General features: G+C 43.2%; 1 protein-coding gene across 2 annotated transcripts in view; it reads right to left on the minus strand.

The window, feature by feature from the left end:
* Positions 1-11,527: 11,527 nt before the first annotated feature.
* nlgn3a (neuroligin 3a) overlaps positions 11,528-22,797 on the minus strand; it is a 148,711-nt gene continuing 137,441 nt past the window's right edge. For both annotated transcript variants that reach the window (XM_037779984.1, XM_037779986.1), the window contains one exon: positions 11,528-14,168. In XM_037779984.1, coding sequence (XP_037635912.1) covers positions 13,322-14,168 — 847 coding nt within the window. In that variant the 3' untranslated portion in view covers positions 11,528-13,321. The remainder of the gene's footprint in view (positions 14,169-22,797) is intronic.

Genomic DNA, 22,797 nt, shown 5'->3' on the forward strand with positions numbered 1-22,797 from the left:
TCTGTTACTGTAATGCCTATTTCTTGCCTCAAATGTTTTCAATAACATCTTGTATTGTACTGTTTAGCTGTAAAATGAGAAACAGCTGCCTCAGTTGAATGAACAGCCAATAGGAACGCTCTCTCTCTGAAATGACCTGTGATTGGCCAAAGTCTAGTTTTCTCTCAGAACACTTGAATTACAAAATGCTGAAAGGTTATTATGGAATTTTTGCCCAAAGATGCCAAAAACATTCTGCCGACTGCAGGTTTAAATCCTGAGTGCAATATTTTATTTTAAAGGAGGCTGTTACAAATTACAGATGTCACTTTAGTTTTAAGCTGATGTAAAGTCCAAGGGGTTCAGATCTACTGTGTAATATCAAAAGTGTGGACATTTCCAGTGTACAGTTCTTGTTGATATTCTTTTTTATGTATGAATTGTTGTACAGATGAATGCGCATATAAATAAAGCTACATATTGATTGAACTTCGTATACTTTTCTTTCTTTTTTTTGTTGAAAGTAAATTTAATCTTGTCCCAGATTCAGTGCAGAGACACAGCTGACCCCATCTGATTCAAAACACATACACAATGTTGAAAGCCTTTCACTTTTCTAAAAAATACTCTTGACAGTACTGAAAACAAATTGTATTCAATGTGCCAACACCTTTACTGTACCCTAAATTGACTGTTGCTACTGTCGCGCCAGATGTCTCAGGAGCCCTTCACCCATTCTCCTTAGTTTGTACCGATGCTTCCTGTATGTCTGTTCTGATTATGCTTTGAGTTTCACTTCTGCCTCCATCAGGAAACCCACAAATTTAGCTCAGACACCATGTGAGGACAGCTTAAGAGGAAGTGCGTCAGCTTGTGCAGTGAGAAACAATGCGCATTTAGACTTTGTGCTGTAATTCTTTTTGCGGGGGCTTCGACTCTGCTATTACCACAAATCCACGCTTTGAACTGAAGAAAGGAAATTGTTCTGCTTTGTTTGAGTCGCCTGTAAAAGAGCATCTCGCTGTGACTTTTTCCACCGTGGTTGTGTTGATACTCCGCCGTCATTTCACTCCAGCGAGTCTCATCCATTTACAGGTGTCTCCTCCCTGTTGTCAAAGCAACACTGCTTAGAGAAGCAGACAAGGCCGAGGTGAACGTCGTGGTTGTGAGGTGTGATTTTTCACTCGCGACATGTGACTTTACATAGAGTGACATCGCCTGCATAATCCAGCTGAAGTATGCAAAATTATTTTTAGTCGGCTGAGGAGCTGCCAGATTTGAGTTGAGGTTGAGGCTGAATGAGGAACTACAACCAACAGTCAACAATCTCTGAAGTATTACCACAGCTTCCTCTAATCACACATGAAACTCTGGTTTCGGGATGCTAAGGAAAAGTTTTGCCCTCTTAGAAACAGAGATGTCACGCACCAGCGGTTTATTGAATTGTCATCGTTTTCTCCTTAAAAATCCCCAGACAGCCGGTTGATACGAGCCGTCATCTATACCACCGGCCCTGGTGATATATTATAGTTAGACTGCTTGGGTGGCACTGCTTTTTGACATCATGTCAGCGGCAGTGGCCAAAGGAAGGAAGGCTGGACATTTAAGATACTGTCCCTTGTCTGTTTATGTCTCATTAAAAGACACTTTATACAGAATAGTTCACCGCACTGGCCAACTATTTAACCCTGCTGACCGGGACGAGAGCTGGCGCTGGTTTGGGGAGACAAGTAGTGAGAGCAAATGAGCTTAAAATGTGACATTACTGTAAAGCAAAGAGGAATAATGGGAACAGAGAGTGGCCAAACAGGGAAATGGGAGTGTTCAAACAATGGGGGAATACACAGGGGTGGTGTAAAGTAACCTGCTCCTCTTGTGTTGTCTGTTCCACTTAGAGAAAGGCGAGGATGACTGATTGAGGCCACAGCTGTTCAGCGTGGTAACAAACAAAGTTTGCTTTGACATGATGGAACTTCCCTCACTAACGGAGGGCACATCCTGTTTTCAGAGACCTGAAGGTGAGGAACTGCAAGAATGCAGGAAACGTGACGGTGTAGTACGCAGATGAAACTGAAAGGATTGGAATTCTCCCTTTGTGTATCCCACGGTGGTTTCGTAACAGCAGCCCATAATGTCTCACATCTGCAACTCTGTATCTGGTGGTCTGCTACTTGACATCGCCGCTACACTTAGCTGCTCTAATCCACACTGTCATTTCATTGTGCACGAAATGTCGCGGGCAGCTAATTATGCTGTATGATTTTCATTAGATTGCTCTTCACTGGGATCTGATGTAATATCTCAGTTTGTCTTATGGGAACAACTCCCCATTGTTTAGCTAATTACTAGGCCAGTATTTGATTGGCAGCGCACCAAAGTAAGAGGCCAATATGTCAGCCAGTCGCCTTGTTTAGATAACAGAGTAAATGATGAATGAACTGAGTTCATTAGCCGATAAATTGAAATGAATTGCCCGCTATGATGAGACGGTGAATGGTCTTGAGAGATGAAGACGTTATAAATATCATGTTGCGCCCCGTTCGGCCCTCACCTATAGACTCCGGCTTCTCGGTAATAAATGTCACATAGACTTAAAATCTCCGCACACAATGCTGGTGTGTTTTAAGTTAGTTAGCAGGCTAATGAAGATGTAATTGAGTATAGCAGAAAGGAGACACTTGTTATTATCAGACAATGAGTAAATGAAGCAGAGATATGGCCTGTGCAGTGAAGCTATCATGGCCGAGATGAGTGCAGCATGCAGAGCACGCAGTCTTCTGTCATCTGCCTGATGAGAGACCGGAGCAACGCCTCTCCCCTGAGAGCTCCACAAATGGTCCAGGCTAACAACGCTCTCCCAAGGAATTAGCTGGCTCCACCGCCCAACACACACACACACACCCGACTTACCCACCACCACACACACACATACTGAGTTGTCAGATTCTGACTGGGTCTTACGTAACCGAGGCCAGCCCCTGAGCCCGGATCAAGGACTCGGATCACTGCTTTGTTATTCTTGCACAAAGTCACAAAAGGCAGAGTGAGGAGCTTGAACCATAAAGGGACTTGGTGGTGTGAAATAATATCTCTCATATGACACCACTTCAAAGTCGGGTGAGATATTCATGTAAGCCATAAAACCATTTTTCAGTTATTTAGATACCATGACATAACAGGACGGTAAACGGCTGACTACAACAGTCTTATAGCTTTCATTTTTTAGCCCATGCTAGCGGCGTGTCTCTAGCGTGGTATTGTCGGTTGGTCCACTTCTTTGGTTCACACTAAAATACGTCAAACTACTATGGGATGCCTTGTCAGGAAATCCATGTACAGACATTCATGGTTCTCACAGCATGTATCTCAATGACTTTGGCGATCAAATTTCAGTTTGTCCAATACTTCCTTATAGTGGAGCGGATAACATACATTTTTTTGTCAAATCGTGCAAATAGTGATACAAGCACCAAATTTGGCATGATGATTGCCGAGGGGTCACTAACGAAATATAAACGACTGGCCACCTGAAAATCCAAGATCGCGGCCATTTTTTTCAAGATGGACACCAAATTGACCTGCTGATAATGATTTCTCTCATAGAAATTCATCCAGTTGGTCGATTTGAGTCATCTTGGTGTCAAATTATATGTTTTCTAGCATGCTGGATCTAATTTTGATAGTTTTGATCATTTTTAACTGCAATATGGCGGCCAGGGAATCAAGCATCAAGACCCAGCTGTTTTATTTACCCGCCAAGAAAGTGTGTGTGAAGCTGAAATATCTTGCACGGTCATTGCGACACAAAGAGACAAAGCCATCAGCAACAATAGGAAGTCCCTGGATGCTGTGACCCCATGCTCTCATGAGGAAGCAGACACTAAACATACACAACATGGCCACCATATTGCAGTTAAAAATTATGAAAACTATCAAACTTAGATCCAGCATGCTAGAAAAAACATATAATTTGACACCAAGATCACTCAAATCAACCAAGTAGATGAATTTCTAGGAGAGAAAATAAAGAATTTCAAGTGGCCAATCGTTTATATTTGCTCAGTGTCCCCTCTGGAATCATCATGCCAAATTTGGTGCTTGTATCACTATTTGCATGATTTTTCCACTATTCAATTCAATTTATTTCAATTCAATTTATTTTTGTATAGCGTCAAATCACAACAGAAGTTATCTCAAGACGCTCCACTATTAGACACACAGAATCAGAAAACATTAATAACTTCAAGTGGATCTCAATGTGAAATAGATCTACAATGCGATACTCAACTCATTCAAGAGAAAAACAATCACTACTCCGTCCTTTTATAGTCATCAGTGCACTGTAAAACATTTTAATGGCTCATTTGGAATTTTTGTGTTTGCTCTCCCGTAAATCCAAATCTCCAGCCTACCTATAGCCCATGTCATTTCCTGTTTTGGTCTCTGACTCTCCAGGCCTCATTGTATAGAGCAGGAAACCAGTATAATTACTTTCAGAGAAGTTCATTCCCGAAGAATGTGACTCATCCATCCTTCACTGGACTTCAAATGAGCCATTACATCACCGCTGACTGGGGATTTCTTGACAACACTTCACCCTTCCTCTTTCAACTCAGACAGGCAATTTACTTGAATTCATTACTGAAACTCAGGGAAACAACACAGAGTTCATCAAAGAGCTCAAATAAGTCTGTTCTTGGATTATGGCGAACCGCTGTATTTTAAATAACATCCAATTTAAGCGCTAGTTATATATTGAACACTGTTGAGAATAGGGAGTAAAAAGAAGCCGTGAGAAGATGCGGACGTGTGAATGGAAGTGACAGTGAACATAGTTTTAGCAAACGCCATGGGCTATACACTACCTAGTGGGCAGGAAAAACTGTGTTCTTTATTGTAATGTACCAAGCTAGTAAGCTGTCAGTCACACAAGGAGGTCTCAGTGCATCTGTACAGCTGTGAAAATATGTTTCCAGTGTGTTAGTAGTTTCAGGAGAGCGAATAGAAACAAATGTGTACAGTTTTTAAGATCCAAGTGTAGACTCGAGACTTGCCTGTGGTATCCAGACTGCCTCGCTGCTGAATCTGCTGTTTTTCAGTGGTGGGAAATGTTTTTGTGGCTGAGATGATACTTTCTTTTAATCGATTTGCTAACATCTTTATGCCATAATAACTTATAACATTACAGGAACTTTAAATCTATTTTAAAGCAGAGCGTGTGAAAATGCATTTGTTTCCAATTTTGTATTAAACACAGAAGGCAAACGGACCTGCATTTTGAGACAGGGTGGGATTCAAATTAGATCCCCATCAGCAAAAATATTGCATCTTTAAAAAGAAATTTATAAAACTTTTACGAGGTCAGACATTTATTAAACTTTCTGATTAAGTATTCACAATATCTGGGTCTATTTGGGTTGAAAAATTACCATGCAATCATCTATTCAATTTGTCAGAAAAAAATTGGAGAATTCACTTCACAGGACTAACATTTAGGCATCACTGACGAATGAATGTCTCTGCCTCTCGGGGCAAAAATAGGCTTAACTTCAAAGGATGTTTCCAGTAGTTTTCACAGGAAAAAAAAAAATGGTGACGATTTTTTTAAGGGAGTAAGCTCAGATATAGAAGTGACACTCACAGTGTATTTGATCTGAGAGATCTGTGAAAAGCCTGGTAGCCTGGATTAGCACTTAAGATCAAATTGGTGCCACTGAAAGTCATTGTAATGTGATCTAAGCGATAAGATACTTTCGGGAAGTCCTCGGGGAGTCCTCTGTAGTCTGTGCTTAGAGCAGCACAGGCCGGCGAGTTCAGACACCAAAGGTCCACACTGACGCAACCTTCCCCTGCCACCAGTAACCCACATCTGAGAAAGGCATTAGTGGACTGCCATCTGATGGTGAACTCCAGCTGATGCAACTGAGAGATAGCGGCCTGGGACCTGGCCTCAGCTGGCGAGGAACAACTTTGCAAAAAATAGCTCTGAATCTGCAAGATAATGCTGTGAATAACGAGAGCAGTTAGAGAAGGGAATGAAACACCCTCAAAGTTGCCCCTGAAACTGCTGCCATCAGAACTGGACCAACAAGAAGGAAAAATTAGCTGTCAAACAGCATCTCGTGGTAACAGGGTTTTCTGGACAGAAAACAGAATAGATACTGTGTAGAGGCTTAAAATGTGCTTGTTGCCTGCTGTTGTAACTTGCCTCACACACACTGGGGGAGCGTGCTGGCTTTAGTCTCAGCAGCCTCAGTGGTATCTCTGGGCCATCCATCTTACAGAGGGCAGATCATTATGTAGTCGACAGGCAGCTTTAGGCCGGGGGCAGGTGGGACTGCTTGTACTAGATGAACTATGGGCTGCTGCTGTTCTTTACTGGACCTCCATAAAAACCAAACCAGCCCCTTTTACTGTTGAATAGTACATTACTTGAGCTCGTTCCGTTCTTGCAATGCTGCCACAGTTTGTTGCACCCAAAGCTGCATTAAAGGGATCACATTGGTGTTACTTTATCTTACTTTAACCAACAAATCCCATTAAAAGACCAAAAAACAGCAATGAATTTATCCCGCTAACAAGTGCTGTCTGTGCAGCCACAGCTTGCAGCTATATGCCTCTGTGCCACAGAACTCCATCGCCATCCAAAGACCATTAAAAACACATAAAACAGCCACACCGTTGGGCGATACTCTGGTTTATTTTGACACAACTCTGCAGCAGCATTTTCTCTGGACGGCAGCTCCATGTTGGGCGGACGTCACTGAGCATGCTGGGGGAATCCTCGCTTTGCTAGTTTGACGGGCGGCGAGGAAAGAGCTACATTGTCTGTGTTTGTTGTAATTAAAGAATATGTCACCCGGTGGCTCTTGTTTGGCTCTTTTCTCTGTCTTTTTAATAGTTTTTGGACGGCGATGAGTTCAATGGCGCAGAGGCGTACGCTGGAACTGGCTGTGAAGTCAGTACTTGTTAGCGGGATAAATTCATTGTTGGTTTGGGTCTCTTGGTGGGATTTGTTGATAATAAAATAAAGATAAAATATGCCGGCCTTATCCTTTAATGCAAAAGCTGTGTGATTTTCTTTTTTTTGGAGGAGGAGCAGAGCACTCAAATACAGCACTTACAAAGATACTCTCTTGGATTGCGATGCTCTCTCTATAATCATTTTGCAGAATGAAAAATATACAAAAACACTATTATCAGCACCAAACTTCCTGGTCTTGCGCCCGCTGAAAATGAATGTCATGCTCTATATTCATGAGAATCACAATAAGATACAGAAAGAATAGATATTTTATTTTGATTACTCCAGTTTGCGAGATTATAAATACATTCTATGGACATAAACATAGAAGTAACAGGGCATCTTTAGTAATCTGTACAATGACACTGAGATAACAGAGATTTATCATGATGTATTTGGGCTCAAACACCATTGGTTTTGTTGAATCGGTCCTAGTTTCTAGTGAAAAATGTGTTACAGTATCTGGGTTTGATGCAAGAAAAAAAAAAGAGCGCCAGTGCATGATGGTCCTAGTTAGGAAAACCTGAAAATATGCCAGTGATTTGTCTATGCTCTGAGGGTACAAAAGAAAATTGTCAAGAGTGTTCCTCACATTGAAATAATAGATTATTGATGTTTTGACAGAAACAGAATGATTTCCCTTTGGAGAAAAACAGGTGATTTAAATTTAAACTACAAGAGTTTTGGTTCGGTGACTGGCTTCCAAATAAGTGATGTTAATTAGCATCTTAGTCAGCGGAGAAATATAGTAACTCAACAAAATTAGACCTTAATGACTGGAAATGAGCAGGTACTCCAGATTATGGCACTTGCAAAGCAGAAGAAAGAGAAAATGGGCCTGTGTGAGACAGAGGTAGAGCTGCTCAGATTGCATTTTGGGTGAGGAAGGATAAAAAAAAAAATGCGGGAAAGAGGAAAGAGAGAGCGAAGACGAATGAGACACAGGAAGAGAGAGAGTGAGAGGAAGTATAGGTAACGACAAGTTCACCGCGGTAGAAATAAAATTCTCAATTTCTGCACACACATACCCGCTCACACACACACACATGCGGACACCCACACACACCTGCAGCTCTCTCCCAGCGGGTGGCACTGTGTAATTTGGCACATCCATTTCCTAGACTGGGTTTGTCTTCGGTGCTGTCGAGGCAGTCACAAACCCCATCGGGGTATTCCAGCCAATCCTTGAATGATGTCACTTTGGAAACACACTCACTGAACTGCAAACAAATCTCCACTGTGGACAAGTGCTCCGAACTGTCCCATTTTTCTACTTGGTGGTGGTGATTCTTGTCATAGGAGGTTTGGGCTAATTTCCTCCAGCCTTCAGGTGTCTGATTGCTGAAGGAGTTTGACCCCGTTTCCTCTCGCTGCACCACCACTGCTGCACTTTCCATGGTGTTCGCCTTTATGTGGCTCTTCACAGGGACATGTATCCCAAAACCGTGTCCCCCCGGCCACTAGGCCTACTCCTGCCAATACCCAGTGACATCTGCTCTGCTTTAACAGCATATGGGAAAATTACATGGCAAAAAACAAGTTGCCCTCCCATGACATTTCTTTCCTTTGATACTTCACTCTCAGCTCCTCCACTCAATTTTAGCCCTGTGCCGCTGTATGTGTGTGTGTGTGTGTTGGAGCCAACGGAAACTGACCTCCCTCCACTGCAGACGGATCAGACGAGGGGACTACTTTGATTCATCGGGTCACCCAAATATCAAAAAACAAACAAACGATAAAACAAAAGACATATTTTGACAAAAAAATCTTCAGCAGCTTTCAGCCACATCTCATGGACTTCATCAGCAGATGGACTTTGCTTAACATGAATAATGAATCAATAATAAATGGAACGGTGGATGAAATGTTGTTTGCGGTGCCAACAGCATTAAAAAATATATTTAAACTAGGGCTGTCAAAGATAACGCGATAACACGATAACACGATAACACGATAACACGATAACACGATAACGCAAATTCTTTTTAATGCCACTAATTTCTTTAACGCATTCACGCAATCGATGTTTTGAAGGTTGAAGCGGGCTCAGTTTTAATGCTAGCTTGTCAGGGGGGAGGATAAATAACGCTCCAAACTTGCGCTAAATTTTGGCAAAGAAAAACTGTCATGGCCATTTTCAAAGGGGTCCCTTGACCTCTGACCTCAAGATATGTGAATGAAAATGGGTTCTGTGGGTACCCACGAGTCTCCCCTTTACAGACATGATGACCACTTTATGATAATCACATGCAGTTTGGAGCAAGTCATAGTCAAGTCAGCACACTGACAGCTGTTGTTGCCTGTTGGGCTTGAGTTTGCCATGTTATGATTTGAGCATATTTGTTATGCTAAATGCAGTACCTGTGAGGGTTTCTGGACAATATTTGTCATTGTTTTGTGTTGTTAATTGATTTCCAATAATAAATATATACATACATTTGCATAAAACAAGCATATTTTCCCACTCCCATGTTGATTATAGTATGAAATATTTGACAAATCTCCCTTTCAGGTACATTTTGAACAGATAAAAAATGTGTGACTAGTTTGCGATTATTCACGATTCAATATTTTAATCAATTGACAGGCCTAATTCAAACGTAACTGATTGTTTTGGCCACACAACACTGACACCGTATGACCTTTTAAGTTCATACGGTGAACTTGTTGCTTATTTACACATCTAGGAGCAACACTCATTGAGAGTTGTGTTTCTGGCTACTTACGTTCAATTTTCATTCTCATTGTAGCTCTATTTTGCTCTGCACCAACTCCTGAGGGAAATATCTGGTTTTAAGCTGTCTAAATGCTCCACTATGTTTACCAGCTGGTGGCTAATTTTGTCTGTCTGCTGTTTGGTGTTGGGCAGGTAGCGTACAGTAGATTAGTGGCTTTTTGCTGAAAGCTTGCTGAGTCTGGAAACGACACAATGAGAGCAGCGACAGGAACATAAACGATGAGCTAAAAAATGCTAAAATACTCTGTAGAACTGAGGGGAACTGAAGAGTCGGGTAATAACTATGTGGGTTTGTACACATACGAGTCATTTGAGCCATTGTTAACAGAAAAATATTGATTATAGCAGCTTTAAAGAATTTAACAACAACTTGTCTTTTCTGAAACAATGTCCATGTGACTCTGAATAATCCACATCCATTGTCCCTAAAAAAGTTGAACTGTTAGAGGAATGTGTTTTAGAAAGGATGTTTTTTTCTGAAAATACATACATTTTATTGTTAAAATCGTCATATTTCAATCCCGTAAGCACCACAAACAAAGTTCTATCCACTTCTATTGTACTGGGATGACTGCAGAAAGAGACACATTTCTCAAAACCAAAAGCAACAATAGATGAGTTAAAGAAAAACTGTTCTTAAAGGTGCAGTGTGTAGGATTTGATGGCATCTAGTGGTGTAGTTTCAGGTGATTATACACTAATGAAAACATAGTTATTCATATTATTTTAAATTTCTGCTAATAGATCCCCCAAAATGCTACACACTGTTCCTTTAAGTCATTTGGGTGAATCAAAGAAAAGAAAGATTTACATCCATTTTGCAGTCAGGAGCATTTAAAAAACATTTTTTTGCTCATCAAAATGCCATCGATGCCGTAATGCTTGTTCATTCAATGTCAGAAAACAACACGCCACTGATATTATTGCTAACAAGTTTGACTATTTGCATAGCCTGCTCCTTACATAAGAGACATTATTAAATGTTTCTGTATGCGTGAGACAGCTCCAGGTGGAAACCAACTGCCTGTTTCTCTCTTAGTGGCTGCGGCTCGGTTGAAGACGGTGGCTGATTAGGAGGTGAGCCACATATAAGGCAGGATGAGCAAAAACAAGATGACTCATATAGATCAGTCTCCAAGCAACTTCCCTCAAATAACCCCTTCTCTCTTTCTGCTACTGGCAGGATCGGTGATGAGCTGACCAGACTGTGCTTCTCGCTCTGCTGCGCCTCCAATTATTAAACACCAGGGGAAGTTGCACTGGAATACTTCATAAAAATGTTGAGGTCCATGTGCGTGAAGTCTCAGGATTGCAACACTGATCTGGGATCACTGGTCAGGTCGCTGTAGCTCACAAGACAATCTGCGCCACGCCATGATACTTAATGAAAATTGTCAGTTTTACTCGCAGAATCAATAACTCCAGTTTTCTCCCCGAGAATAACATATAATAGGATGCAATGTGAGTACATCAAGGCAATCTTTTCACAATCTCCCATTGCTGCAGCGCTACTTTGCATGAATTACAGTAAAATCTGGAGCTATGCACGCAGATAGGCCCCGAGCTGTTAGCCTGTTTTTCTCAAAGGTTTCAGCGAGAGAAAAGGAGAGAGGGAGGAGGAGAGAGGAAGAGGGAGGTAGAGAGGAAGTCCTGGGGGGAGACTTGCACTTGCTGCAAGAATGTTTCTTTTTTAACTCATTCAAAATGGAAATAATAAAAAGTCATAAAAAAAAGGGAGGAAAAGAACTTTGATCAAGAGAGGAAAAAAAGTTTTGTGAAACTTTATATTCTTCATTTTTTACAGTTTTAATTTGGCACATGGCACAATCAGCATGTATGCATCTGGTATACATAAATAAATATTAAATATTTTTATACATAAATATACATATAGAGCTCTTACAAAGACACCCGGAGAAGTCTAGGATGTTTCAAATGACAACAACAATACATAGAAATTATTTGCGTTGGTGCTTTGCAGTCGGAACAGTGAATTGTTTTGTAAGTGGGAGCCCTATACATATATGTATGTATGCCCATATTTATATATATATTCAAAGAAATACAAGTGTGCACTGATGGAGGTTTATTCAGTGCAAACAGGCCACTGTCTGCTTTTTGAAGAGGAACTCTTACAAAGTCAATGGAATCATGTCAGTTAGTTCAGTTGAATCTTTAGCTATTTTTTTTTCTCTTACACGTAAAATAATAGATTTATTTTTGTAATCTTTAAGCAAAATTAGACATATATAACTTTGAAAATAACAAAAGTGCTATTTCGCAAAGACAGACACCCAGAGACGCAGCAGAAACACTACTGGTGGTGAACCAAAATCAACAACATGAGAAAGTACTCAGCCCCCACCCCCCCGAAAAAACCACATTATACAACCTACAAACAAAAAAACAGGTGCACGGACACACACACACACACACACACTCTTTCTCACGTACACACTCTTTCTCACATACACACTCTTTCTCACATACACACTCTCGCATACAGACTCACTCACTCGCCACTCTTGCTTTTGCAAGTTCCAACAACTTCCTTTATCTCCGCCTCTTAACCACGCTTGCGCGCAAGGAACGAGAAATCATTTTCACATGCACACAAACACACAGGTGCTCTAAGCAGCATGTGTACGTGCACACTTTGTGGAGATAATATCAGATAGCTTAACAGATAAATTGGCTGTAAAAGATGCACTTTTTTTCTTAACAAAACAATCACAGTAACATAGTATTTATCTCTGCCTTCTCGTCTCCCGGCAAGAGCTGTCCCAGACAAATCATTTCTATACGAGATAAAAAAAAAAAAAAAAATGATAACACCATTTGTGTGGCTGTTGTGTTGGTACGCAACAGAAAGAAAAAAAAAAAAATGAGTTGCCCAAAATGGGTTTAAAATCTCTACATCTGCATATCCTCTAGGTTCCCATCCTGGATTCAGTCTCTCATCTTTGAGTCTCATCGGCTTGTAACACGCTCCACTTGGAATAGTCTCAGGGAATAGAAATAATGACAAAAAATAAGAACAAGCTTTGTAAGGCATTGAAACGTAAAACAAAACAAAGAAGCAATTAAAAACATTTCGCGAATATCGACGTAGAGGCCATTGTTCGAGATGTGTCTCCCGCAGGAGGAAGGGATGGGAAATAAAAAGCACTTCTCTTTGTGTTTGTTATGAATTCAAGATAAGTGTTGATATCTCCTTAGTCTGCTTAAAAAGGCTTTTAAAATGATTATTTTAGAAAAAAACACTGCAGAAAGACCCCCTCCCCCGGTCAGGAGAAGGGAAGCAGTTTGATTTTGGCAGCTCTGCACAACTTGACATCCATAGAGAGCTCTCAGCAACTCTCCTCGTAGTAAAAGTCTAGTTAAATCTCTTCACGTTTTAATCCGACTCATGCCCTTCCCCTCCCCTCCCCCTCGCAGCCCTCCCCTTCCCTGTGATATTTATAAAACACAATCCTCTCCTCCGTTCGTTCATCCTCCTGCTCCTCCTCCTCCACCACTGCCGCCGCCGCCGCCGCCTCCTCCTCCCCCGCCTGCGCCGGCTGCCCCTGGCCTCCTTAAAGCTATACGCGGGTGGTTGAGTGGGAGTGCGGCAGCCCGGTGGAGTTGAAGCCGGTTGTGAAGGTGTTGTAGGGGTGCAGGTTGGGCATGCCCACCAGGGAGTTGGGGATCATGGTGATGGTGTTGGGGGTCATGAGGGGAATGTCGTCCGGAGAGCGCCGCAGAGTGAGCGTGTAGTCGGGCAGCGAGGCCAAGCGCAGTGCCCCCTCGTTGCTGTTCCCCGCCTCGCACTCGTGGTGCGTCTGGTTCATCTGCAGCGACATGATCTCCTCCTCGGGCGCGTGGTGGCCAATGTCGTTAGAGGTGGTCTGGCGTTGCGGGCTGGGCTGCCCGCGGCCCGAGTCCTGCCGCCGCTTGTCCTTGCGGTAGTAGAGGGCTGCGAAAGCCAGCACGTTGAGGAACAGCAGCGAGGCTCCCACTGCGATGGTCACGCTGAGCTCTGTGGAGTAATCCCGCGGGTTCTCCACCACCAGCGGCCCCGTCTCCTCGTCGTCGCTCCAAGAGTCTTTGTCCTCGCTGTTGTAGGCCGGGGAGATGGGAGGCCGCTTTGTGTTGAACGGCCAGGAGGTCTTCTTGGTGGACAAGGTGTTCTGGGTGGTCTCCGGCGGGGGCACTTTGGTGGTGGTGGAGGTGTAGTGGAACATGTCGTGGAGGTTGTACAGGTGGGGCACTAGGTGTTTCCAGAAGGCCACTTTGGTGGCGCGGTAGTGGTCGCGCACGCGTGGCTTCAGGCCGATATGCAGGTACAGCTGGTCCTGGGGGTTGTACTTGGACCAGGCAACCTCTTCAAAGCGGTTGGCCTTGGTGTGGATGAACTTGGTGTCTTGGGGAACCGGTTTGTTGGGATCCCTACAGGAAGAGAAGACGTCATAGAGTTAAATGAGATTCTGATGGTGCATTTAATTATTCATGCTCCTACATTCATGTGGTAATATGAAGCACATAAAAAATACTAAAAAACAAAACATGTCCGTCACAGCTTATATTTTGGTGTGTAAGGGGGTTCAGCCACCACTGGAGAATTTATTGATCTTGCTTGGCGAAACCCACAACAGCACAAACCGACAACAGCAACTAACAGGCTGCACTTAATAATTGATCAAGGTGTGTACGGTGTGTACTACACTTTCTGTAGCTGCATCAACGGATTTCTCTTATCAATTTATTTCCCCAATCCGCTTACATTTTTATTTGCACCACAAGATCCCAGTCCCCTTTCCTCTTTCCGCCACCTCTCTGTGGGCAGAAAGTGCCTGTCTGTCTCCTCCTCCCCTCCATCCTCTCACCCCAGATGTTGTTCTTAATTCAGTTCTGGTGCAGCCCACCCACAAAAACCAGGGCAGAGGCTTTTAAAGTAAACACATATGAATAAGTCAGCAGGCTTTAGGGCTCGCGTCAGGAGGCATCTTGTTGTTGATAATCCAACGCTGGTGGAGCCCCTCTGCTAATTGCTCAGGGAAAGCAGCACAGTGTGCATTGGCATCCAGTGTACTGATGTAAAGTGGACCATATTAATCAAGACACTAAGAGGGAAACTGCAGAGAAGCGTGTGTGCGCTTGGATATAAGGATGTTTGTGTGTGTGTGTGAGACTGAAAGCGAGAGACAAAAGGGATGTGAGAGAGTGTGAGACAGAGAGAGAGAGAGAGAGGAAGAAGAAGTGAGAGATTTTCTTGATGCAGTACCTCTTTTGATCTACAGAGTTCACTGTTCCACTTTTCAGTTTTTTGACACTCAACACCACATGGCCAACCATTTCAATTACAGTGAAGCTATTGATTTATTGAATGAATTAACATAGAGCAATCTCCCACAATATCACACAACTCTGTGTAGCCTTGTTGCCACACAATGTCAGGAGTGGGAGTTTTGACTGCGGCCCGTTGCTGCAGCTGTTGGTGCTGATGAAATGACCTGAAGAATAGCGCCGCGGCCTTGAAAGCACAATAATTGACGCTGGGAGCCGAGAAGTTAAAAAACTGTGTTGTTGCGAGGAGGCAAGGATCTGCGCGGCATTTCTCTAAATGTCATTAAATATCCCTTTGTGGGTCCGACTGCGACACCAGTGGCAAGCAAAGTTCAAATTTAGTTCGGGATTTAGGGATGTGGCGCCTACAGTGTTTTTTTGGCACGGGCTGGAAAAACCTCCAAACACGGCCAAGAGAATTAAAAGCCGTGCCAGAAGAATTCACCCTCAATCCTCTCTCCTGTTCGTTTCTCTGCTGTCAATTTTTCTTTTTCAGGTCAGTGCTTCTGGGAGAGGTGAGAGAGGGAGAGAGAGAGAGAGAATGAGAGAGAGAGAGAGAGAGAGAAAGAGAAAGAGAGGTAAAGCAAATTGAGATGGCTGGAGCTGAATCCCTGGACCTGGGACGGTGTCAGCAGAGCAGCCCGTAAATAACCTCTTTTATTAGGCCCGTAATGATCCCCAATGAATATTGACAGCCGGGCTATGATGACTTTGTAGCTGAATATCAGTAATTAAGTTTCAAAGGAGTGGGTGGTGGAGGTAAGGTCATATTGATCTCCCCGTGTGCAACATGCCAGAGAACAGGACGTCAATGGAGCAGCCTGAGACGTGGTTGTCTGCAGCCTGCGTGCTTCTCACAGCGGTCTTGTGCATGCTGTCCCACACACACATAAACACACACACACACAAGCAAATTTTCTCCCCCTTTCTTTCTCTCACAAACATATACATACACGCTCATGACAACAATGATAGAGGTCAGAGCAATCTCAGTTAATGGGAATTCCGGGCATTTCCATAACACTGCAAACGCTCTCTTTTCAGGAGGGTCAATTTGCTGAATTGTTACGGCAAAAATACTGAAAAGGTGCTTCGATAGATGTCACAAAACAATCAGTGTGCGCACGGAGCAAAGGAGCGGCGGCGGTGTGGAGGAGTTACAAAAGCTCTTTGGTGGCTGGCTGGCTGGTTCAGTGCAAGTGAAGATGAATAATTTAGGGAACACAAAGAAATCAATGTGGCATCTTTAGTTAATTTGATTTGCCGCATTAGAGAACAACTGGCTGCCTTATCTAATTACACACACATATGCTTGGGTAATTGTTGCAAAGTCAATAGTAAACAGGCTGCATTCCTTTGAACAATTTCTACCGCCGCTGCTCAACTTTGGGCTGCACGCTGGCTTTGAAGTCCTGCCCTGAGCTGTGGAGTCGGAGGGAGTGATCTGAGCTCTGCTCAGTGTGGTGAGGGCTACTAGGTTACCCTGCTCCATTTGTACTGAGGCTTACTGGGCGCTGTGTGATGCAATGTAGTCAGATCCACTTTACATTGTTTCCTGAGTGCTGCACTGCTGTGTTTTCCATCTGAACATTGTAAAATAGTGCCGTAATCATTGCTGACGTTTGGTGGGTCTGTGGGTGGTGGTAATTATAGGTGGTTCACCTTATAACACATGTACAATATAATTAAATACAGTAGTTGTATGATAAATACTGCCAGAGGGAAGCTGATGATATACACCTTTTTGTTGAAAACTTTACAGATATCTTACAGGCCTTATTTTGTCTTCCCATTGTATGCATATGAGGACAAAGTGAAATATATACTGAACATACTGAATATTGAGATATTATGTTGTGTGATACTGTAGCGATTCTCAAAAATGCTTTATAGATTTTTAATTAATAGTTTTTACATGCAAAGATGAACTCAATCAATACTTAATTTCATTTGAAAAGAGAGACGCCCTCTCAGTGTATGTGCCCTCTCAGTAGTGCCATGATGTTGGATATTACTGGGACTGTGATGAATGCAGATCCCAATGTTCTGATTGCATAAAAAAGTAAACTCTTTTGAATCAACGCGTTAACGCAAATTTGTTTTAACGCATAACCCAACTTGTAAATTTTAGGTTGGTGGCAGTTTTAAAGCTGAGTGAAGATACTGGCATCATATGAAACTAGAAAACCTAAGGAATCCATTGGGACCAACCATGTCATACTAGCTTGTCGCGAAGGAGGCTAAATAACGCTCCAAACGTATGCTAAATTTTGGCGAAGTAAACTGGCATGGCCATTTTCAAAGGGGTCCCTTGACCTCTGACCTCAAGATATGTGAATGAAAATGGGTTCTATGGGTACCCACAAGTCTCCCCTTTACAGACATGCCCACTTTATGATAATCACATCTATTTTGGGGCAAGTCATAGTCAAATCAGCACACTGACACACTGACAGCTGTTGTTGCCTGTTGGGCTGCAGTTTGCCATGTTATGATTTGAACCTATTGTTTATGCTAAAAGCAGTACCTGTGAGGGTTTCTGGACAATATTTGCCATTGTTTTGTGGTGTTAATTGATTTTTAATAATAAATATATACATACATTTGCATAAAGCAGCATATTTACCCACTCCCTTGTTGATAAGAGTATTAAATACCTGACAAATCTCCCTTTAAGGTACATTTTGAGCAGATAAAAAATCGTGATTAACTATATACACATATAAAAACAGCAGCAAAGCACACAGCCTTTCTTTGCAACAGTCCCAATCTGACACACAAAAAATTATAAGCTTCACAAGATATTATTGTGTTCATCCTTTGTAGATATTAAATAAATAAAGACGGTTTGAAATTGTTCTACCTAAACTGTGCAGAGCGTCTTAATCTCTCAGTGAGCTCCATGAGTCTGTGAACAGAGACATTTTGTTCTTGGCTCTGTGCTCTTATTACTTTAAAACAATATATAATGACTATGACGTCAGTTAGTCGCAGCTGAACACTCAGATATAGACAGAACCAAATAGAATTAAATAGACCGGAAAGAGAAACTCAACGATAAGATATCAACAGTCTGCTGATCTTGATGGGCTGAAGAAGTCATCGCAGAATGAAAGAATTTTATTTTGGAGATAGTAAATGAAAACACTTTATCTTCGTCAAAAAACCTTCTGGCAAGCTGAAATGAAGAGGTGTGTTGAGGGTACAATTACTCCCCCAAAAAGCTGTATTTGCTTTGCCTGTTCACTAATGTGCCTCAAATTACAGCTGACACTAGAACCTTGTGATCATTGTATAAATTCACGTTCAAATATTCTAACAGTCCGGTGATAAAACACTGAGCTCGCCGTATGTGCTCAGCTCTACGGCAAACGCCTCGTTGTGACTTTGTATGAAGAGCCTTGGCGTAATGTGATGTTTGTGGTCCTGTTGGGCTCTCAGAGCTCCCCTGCATTAGCTGATAGCCTGCCTCCTGTCAGACCTCCCACTTAATCCGGATGGTCATTGGAGCTATGGCTGGACTCCCAGGCAGAGGAGAGGGATTATTACACCCATAAAAGCAGGCGTTTTAATGGCCTTTCAGATTTCCTCTGATGTGTTCATATGGCTGCGGTACTATAAACCATCGCCTTCATCTCCTCCTCACTCCCCTCCCTCTTCTCGCAATGACCTGCTGACCCCTGCTAACCTTGGCCTGCCATGCGTGTTTAAGTGCTCCCGTGTGTTTGTATCTGTGATTGACTGGGAGTTTGTGTGTGTGTGTGTGTGTGTGTGCTTCATATCTCTCTGTCTGTCAGCTTGTGTACCTATGTGTGTGCGTTTGTATTTGTGGCGCATCATGGTGTGATGACCTCTGGGGCCACACAAGCGCAGCTCTTGAACACATGACATGTCACAAAGCAGCGCATGGCTGTGTAGTGGTGACGACGAGCCTCTCCAGGCTGATATAAAGAAGAAACAAGGCTCCTGTAAGTGTTAAAGTGCTCTTCTATAAGATGCTGCGGCACCTGGATGACAGACTCGACTAGTCCCGGCTCTACCTGCACACGTGGCGGAACGGCGGCCTGAGCTCATTACCTATTCAAAGCCCTATCTGCACGCACTGATGTAAAAGGTAGATAAGGGGGAAGAATGAATATCATTTTCTTTCTTTTTTTTTCATTTCCCATGTACCTCCTTCCCCTTTTCATCCTGATGTAATTTGAAGCGCTTGAATGATCATAGACCTAGCCATCACCAAATCTGAAAAGACACGTTTAGGTGCCCTAAGGCAGAAGACAAGAATCTATTTTCACTACACTCAGGGTCTCTGAATCCGGAGCCGAGTGTGGCTTCTCAATATAAAACAAGGAACACGCATTAATTCAGTGGCACTGATGCTCATTTTGCTAAGCTGCTAAAATATTCAGAGTTGGAATTTTTCTTTTAGTTATTGTTGTTACTGTTGCGTAACAACAATTCATCCCCTGCAGTTGTTTATCTACTCACCAGGTAACACAAAGTACGCAGCTAATTGTAATTTTTTAACTCTGACAGAAGGTTCCCAACACCTCTCCCTGCACTCTGTATATATTTTTTTTTTTTTATAAATACGCTCAATCTAATTCTCTTTGTGGACTTCGGGCTCGGCTTCGACGTAGGGGGCAACTCCAGCGCTGAGCGGGCAAATTATCAGGCTGTGCTCTTTTACCCTTCATGTGGTTGCACGCTGGGGCAGAGGGCTGAGTGATGCGTGGTTCATATTTAATGGCAGCCTCTGGTTCGGCGGGCTAAGTGATGCAGGGCGAGGCGCTGTGACTTTGGGGCGTGCAGAAGTGTTGGAGGACACAGCTCTCGGACCACTCCTTATTATGGACGCTATTGATTTGTTTGATTGGATGAGTGGCAGCATACAAAACACCTCAGACACATCCGCCTTTTCTCTCTCTTCTAACCAATTAGCAGCTCTCTACCTCTATCTTCTAAATTGCTAATATTTTAACATATTTATCTCCATTGTAATCTGACAACTAACACATGCAGATCTACTTCCTCTTCTCCTCCTCCTCCTCCTCCCCGCCGCCCTCCTCTCATTACATTCAGCACACAGCATGGACACCGATCAATGGCAACCAGGCCCCTTAACAAGCCACACCACTTCCTTACCTTCTCTAATGCAAATCAGGATATTGGCTACAAATCTCCTATCAAGTGAGTGCCCATTTAATGGAGTAGCTAGGTGGCTGTGCTGTTCCACAATGGCGAGCATTCACACGGACTCCTGGTGCAGGTTGAGTTGGGCCGTAACGAAGGAAACGGAGGGGATAATCCGGAGAAAGGACAAGGAGCCGGATCAAGGATGAGTGATGTAACAAGTAGACAGCTGGGGTGAAATAAAAAGGCTGAAGGAGTGCGTGAATGAGGTCAGACGGGAGAGACAGTTGATGTATATGCATTGTTAACCCTACGGAGGAGGGTTGTTTGATTGACGAGCGGGAGGAGAACAAAAAAAAAATTAACTAGCAGGGTTGTAAATCAAAGCGCTTGCTGTTTAACTGCACTACAGTAGTTACTTCTATCTACATTTGTTTGGTCGGCAGCCGCTGTCACTAAAGACAAAGCAATCAATGCTGCATATTTTAGCTCATGTTGTGAATGTAAAACATGAGTAGACTTTCTTTTTTTGTGTATAGATTAATGAGAAAGCGGGAGAGAGGGGGGGATGGAGGAGAATGAGGAAAAAAATATTCAACACATGACAGCGCTGTGCTCTTTAACTACCTAGCAAGGCCCCGCGCAGCATGTGGCACACAGAACAGGGGAAATGAGCACCAACCAGCAGGGAAAAAAAACAAGTAGTGGGAAGATGGACCAACGTATTTATAGCACTAATGATATATAATGATTGATCTTTTCTGAGGCTTTTCATCATTCTGTCTTTTTCTGAAGTGCTCTGCCAGTGTTTTTGTGTATAGTCGCGCTGCTGTGCCTGCATTTGTGCTCCAGAAGGTGCGGAAGTCGCAGCGTGTGGACTTGTTGCAAAAACTTTTTTGGAGAAAAGAAGTTGTTGTGGCAATAAAAAGCGCCGGCAATTTTTGCCTGTCAATAGTAAAACAAATGTTGCAGCCAGAAAAATAACTCTGAGCTGAGTAAATCCCTGAAACATCCCTAACTCGCAGGAAAGAACGGCCTCGTAGTGTAAACACACACACTCGCAATCACACACATACACACACTAAGAAGATTTGACAGCGTGCACTCTCTGTATGCTTTTATGCTTCACTGACACTGATGGAGGAGGGAGAAAAAAAAATATAAAAAAGCGCATGGGCAGGGATTTGCCCTGTAAAGATGACACATGAGAGCCAGGGACAGGAAGAGCTTTGGGGGGAATGCTGCTATGATACACACTGTTGACATGCAGCCCAAGTGTCTCAACATCGTGTCACACATGTTTCTAAAGCTGATTTAGAGACGGGGGCAGGAAGTGTGATCTGGGTCAGTTCATCACGAACATCTGGAAGGGGAGCGAGAGCTGCTTTGCAGACACAGGGAAGACGTTTTTTGGATGGGCAACGAAGGCAACTGTGTCTTAATTAAAAGGATGTCCTCTAGAGCCAGATTGGGTTGGGTGGTGTTGGAGGAAAGATCTTTACATCCCCTAGTGTGGCCTAAATGAGGAGGATGAACTTCAGAATCTACGAGAAATATTTCACATCTTCAACCCCCCTGAGGTGTTGATGGTAGAGTCCTTTACTTGGGCTCGAGGTAGAATTACCCTTTGGAGCAGCACGGCTGAGTTTTCTATTATCCTGGCATCTAATCCCAGTCTCTTTACCATCTGAGTGCCTAATTGTGGTCTGCGTGTAATCCTCCAGTCTGGAGTAACGCCAAGGCGACACACCACGGGGTGGATATACTACCCGTAACCAGTTTACTCTCCCGCCGCTCTGCTCCTATAGTCTCAATCAATCAGTGCCACGGGGAGTCTACAAAACTGACATGAGGTCAGAAGTAAAAGTGCAATTTGTTTTTCGACTTTTGCTGCTTGCCAGGTTGAAGGCTGGGTCAGGGTTACGGCAGGCTTCCTGCCCATGGCGTCGTGCTGAGTCTGAGCGGTTGTGGGTAAGATGGGCTGGCTGTCTATCATCATCCATTAGAATTAATTTGATCCAAGTTCAGAGTACAATTCAGTACATAAGCACCGTGCACTGTTACCTTGAGGCCTCGAAACGTTTTCTCATTAAAATTAAAACTCGCTCTTCTTTTAACGGCACATAATATTCTGGAGAGGACGAGTACGAAATTCCATCTGTATCTACAAATTGCAGCCTTGTATGTGTTGACGCAAGATGGTTGCCAGGCACAGGCAGGATGAGGAGACAGCTGTTTAGTCCGAGCATCGCTGACGGACCTCAGTGCTTTCCTCGAGGAGCCGACATCAGTCCATCTGCACTAGTCTGCCATTAGCGGTTCAAGGATCCAACAGAGCTGGCGGCACGGGGGCTCAGCCTATCAGCCTGATGTAAATGCCACCTGATTGGACAGCGGATGATATAGAGACAGATAAAAAACAGAACATTCAGGATGGGATCAATACCTCTCTGGTAACAGGGATTGTCAAATTAAATTTCCGTCGTTAGAAATGATTACTAGTACTCATACAAAATGGCCAGGCTTCATGATGGGTGGGGGTGAAATTGGGCATTGTGGGGAGCGGGAATCACCCGGAGCACGGGTGATCGACTGGGCC

The sequence above is a fragment of the Sebastes umbrosus genome, chromosome 9, assembly GCF_015220745.1.
Source record: "Sebastes umbrosus isolate fSebUmb1 chromosome 9, fSebUmb1.pri, whole genome shotgun sequence".
Lineage (NCBI taxonomy): Eukaryota > Metazoa > Chordata > Actinopteri > Perciformes > Sebastidae > Sebastes > Sebastes umbrosus.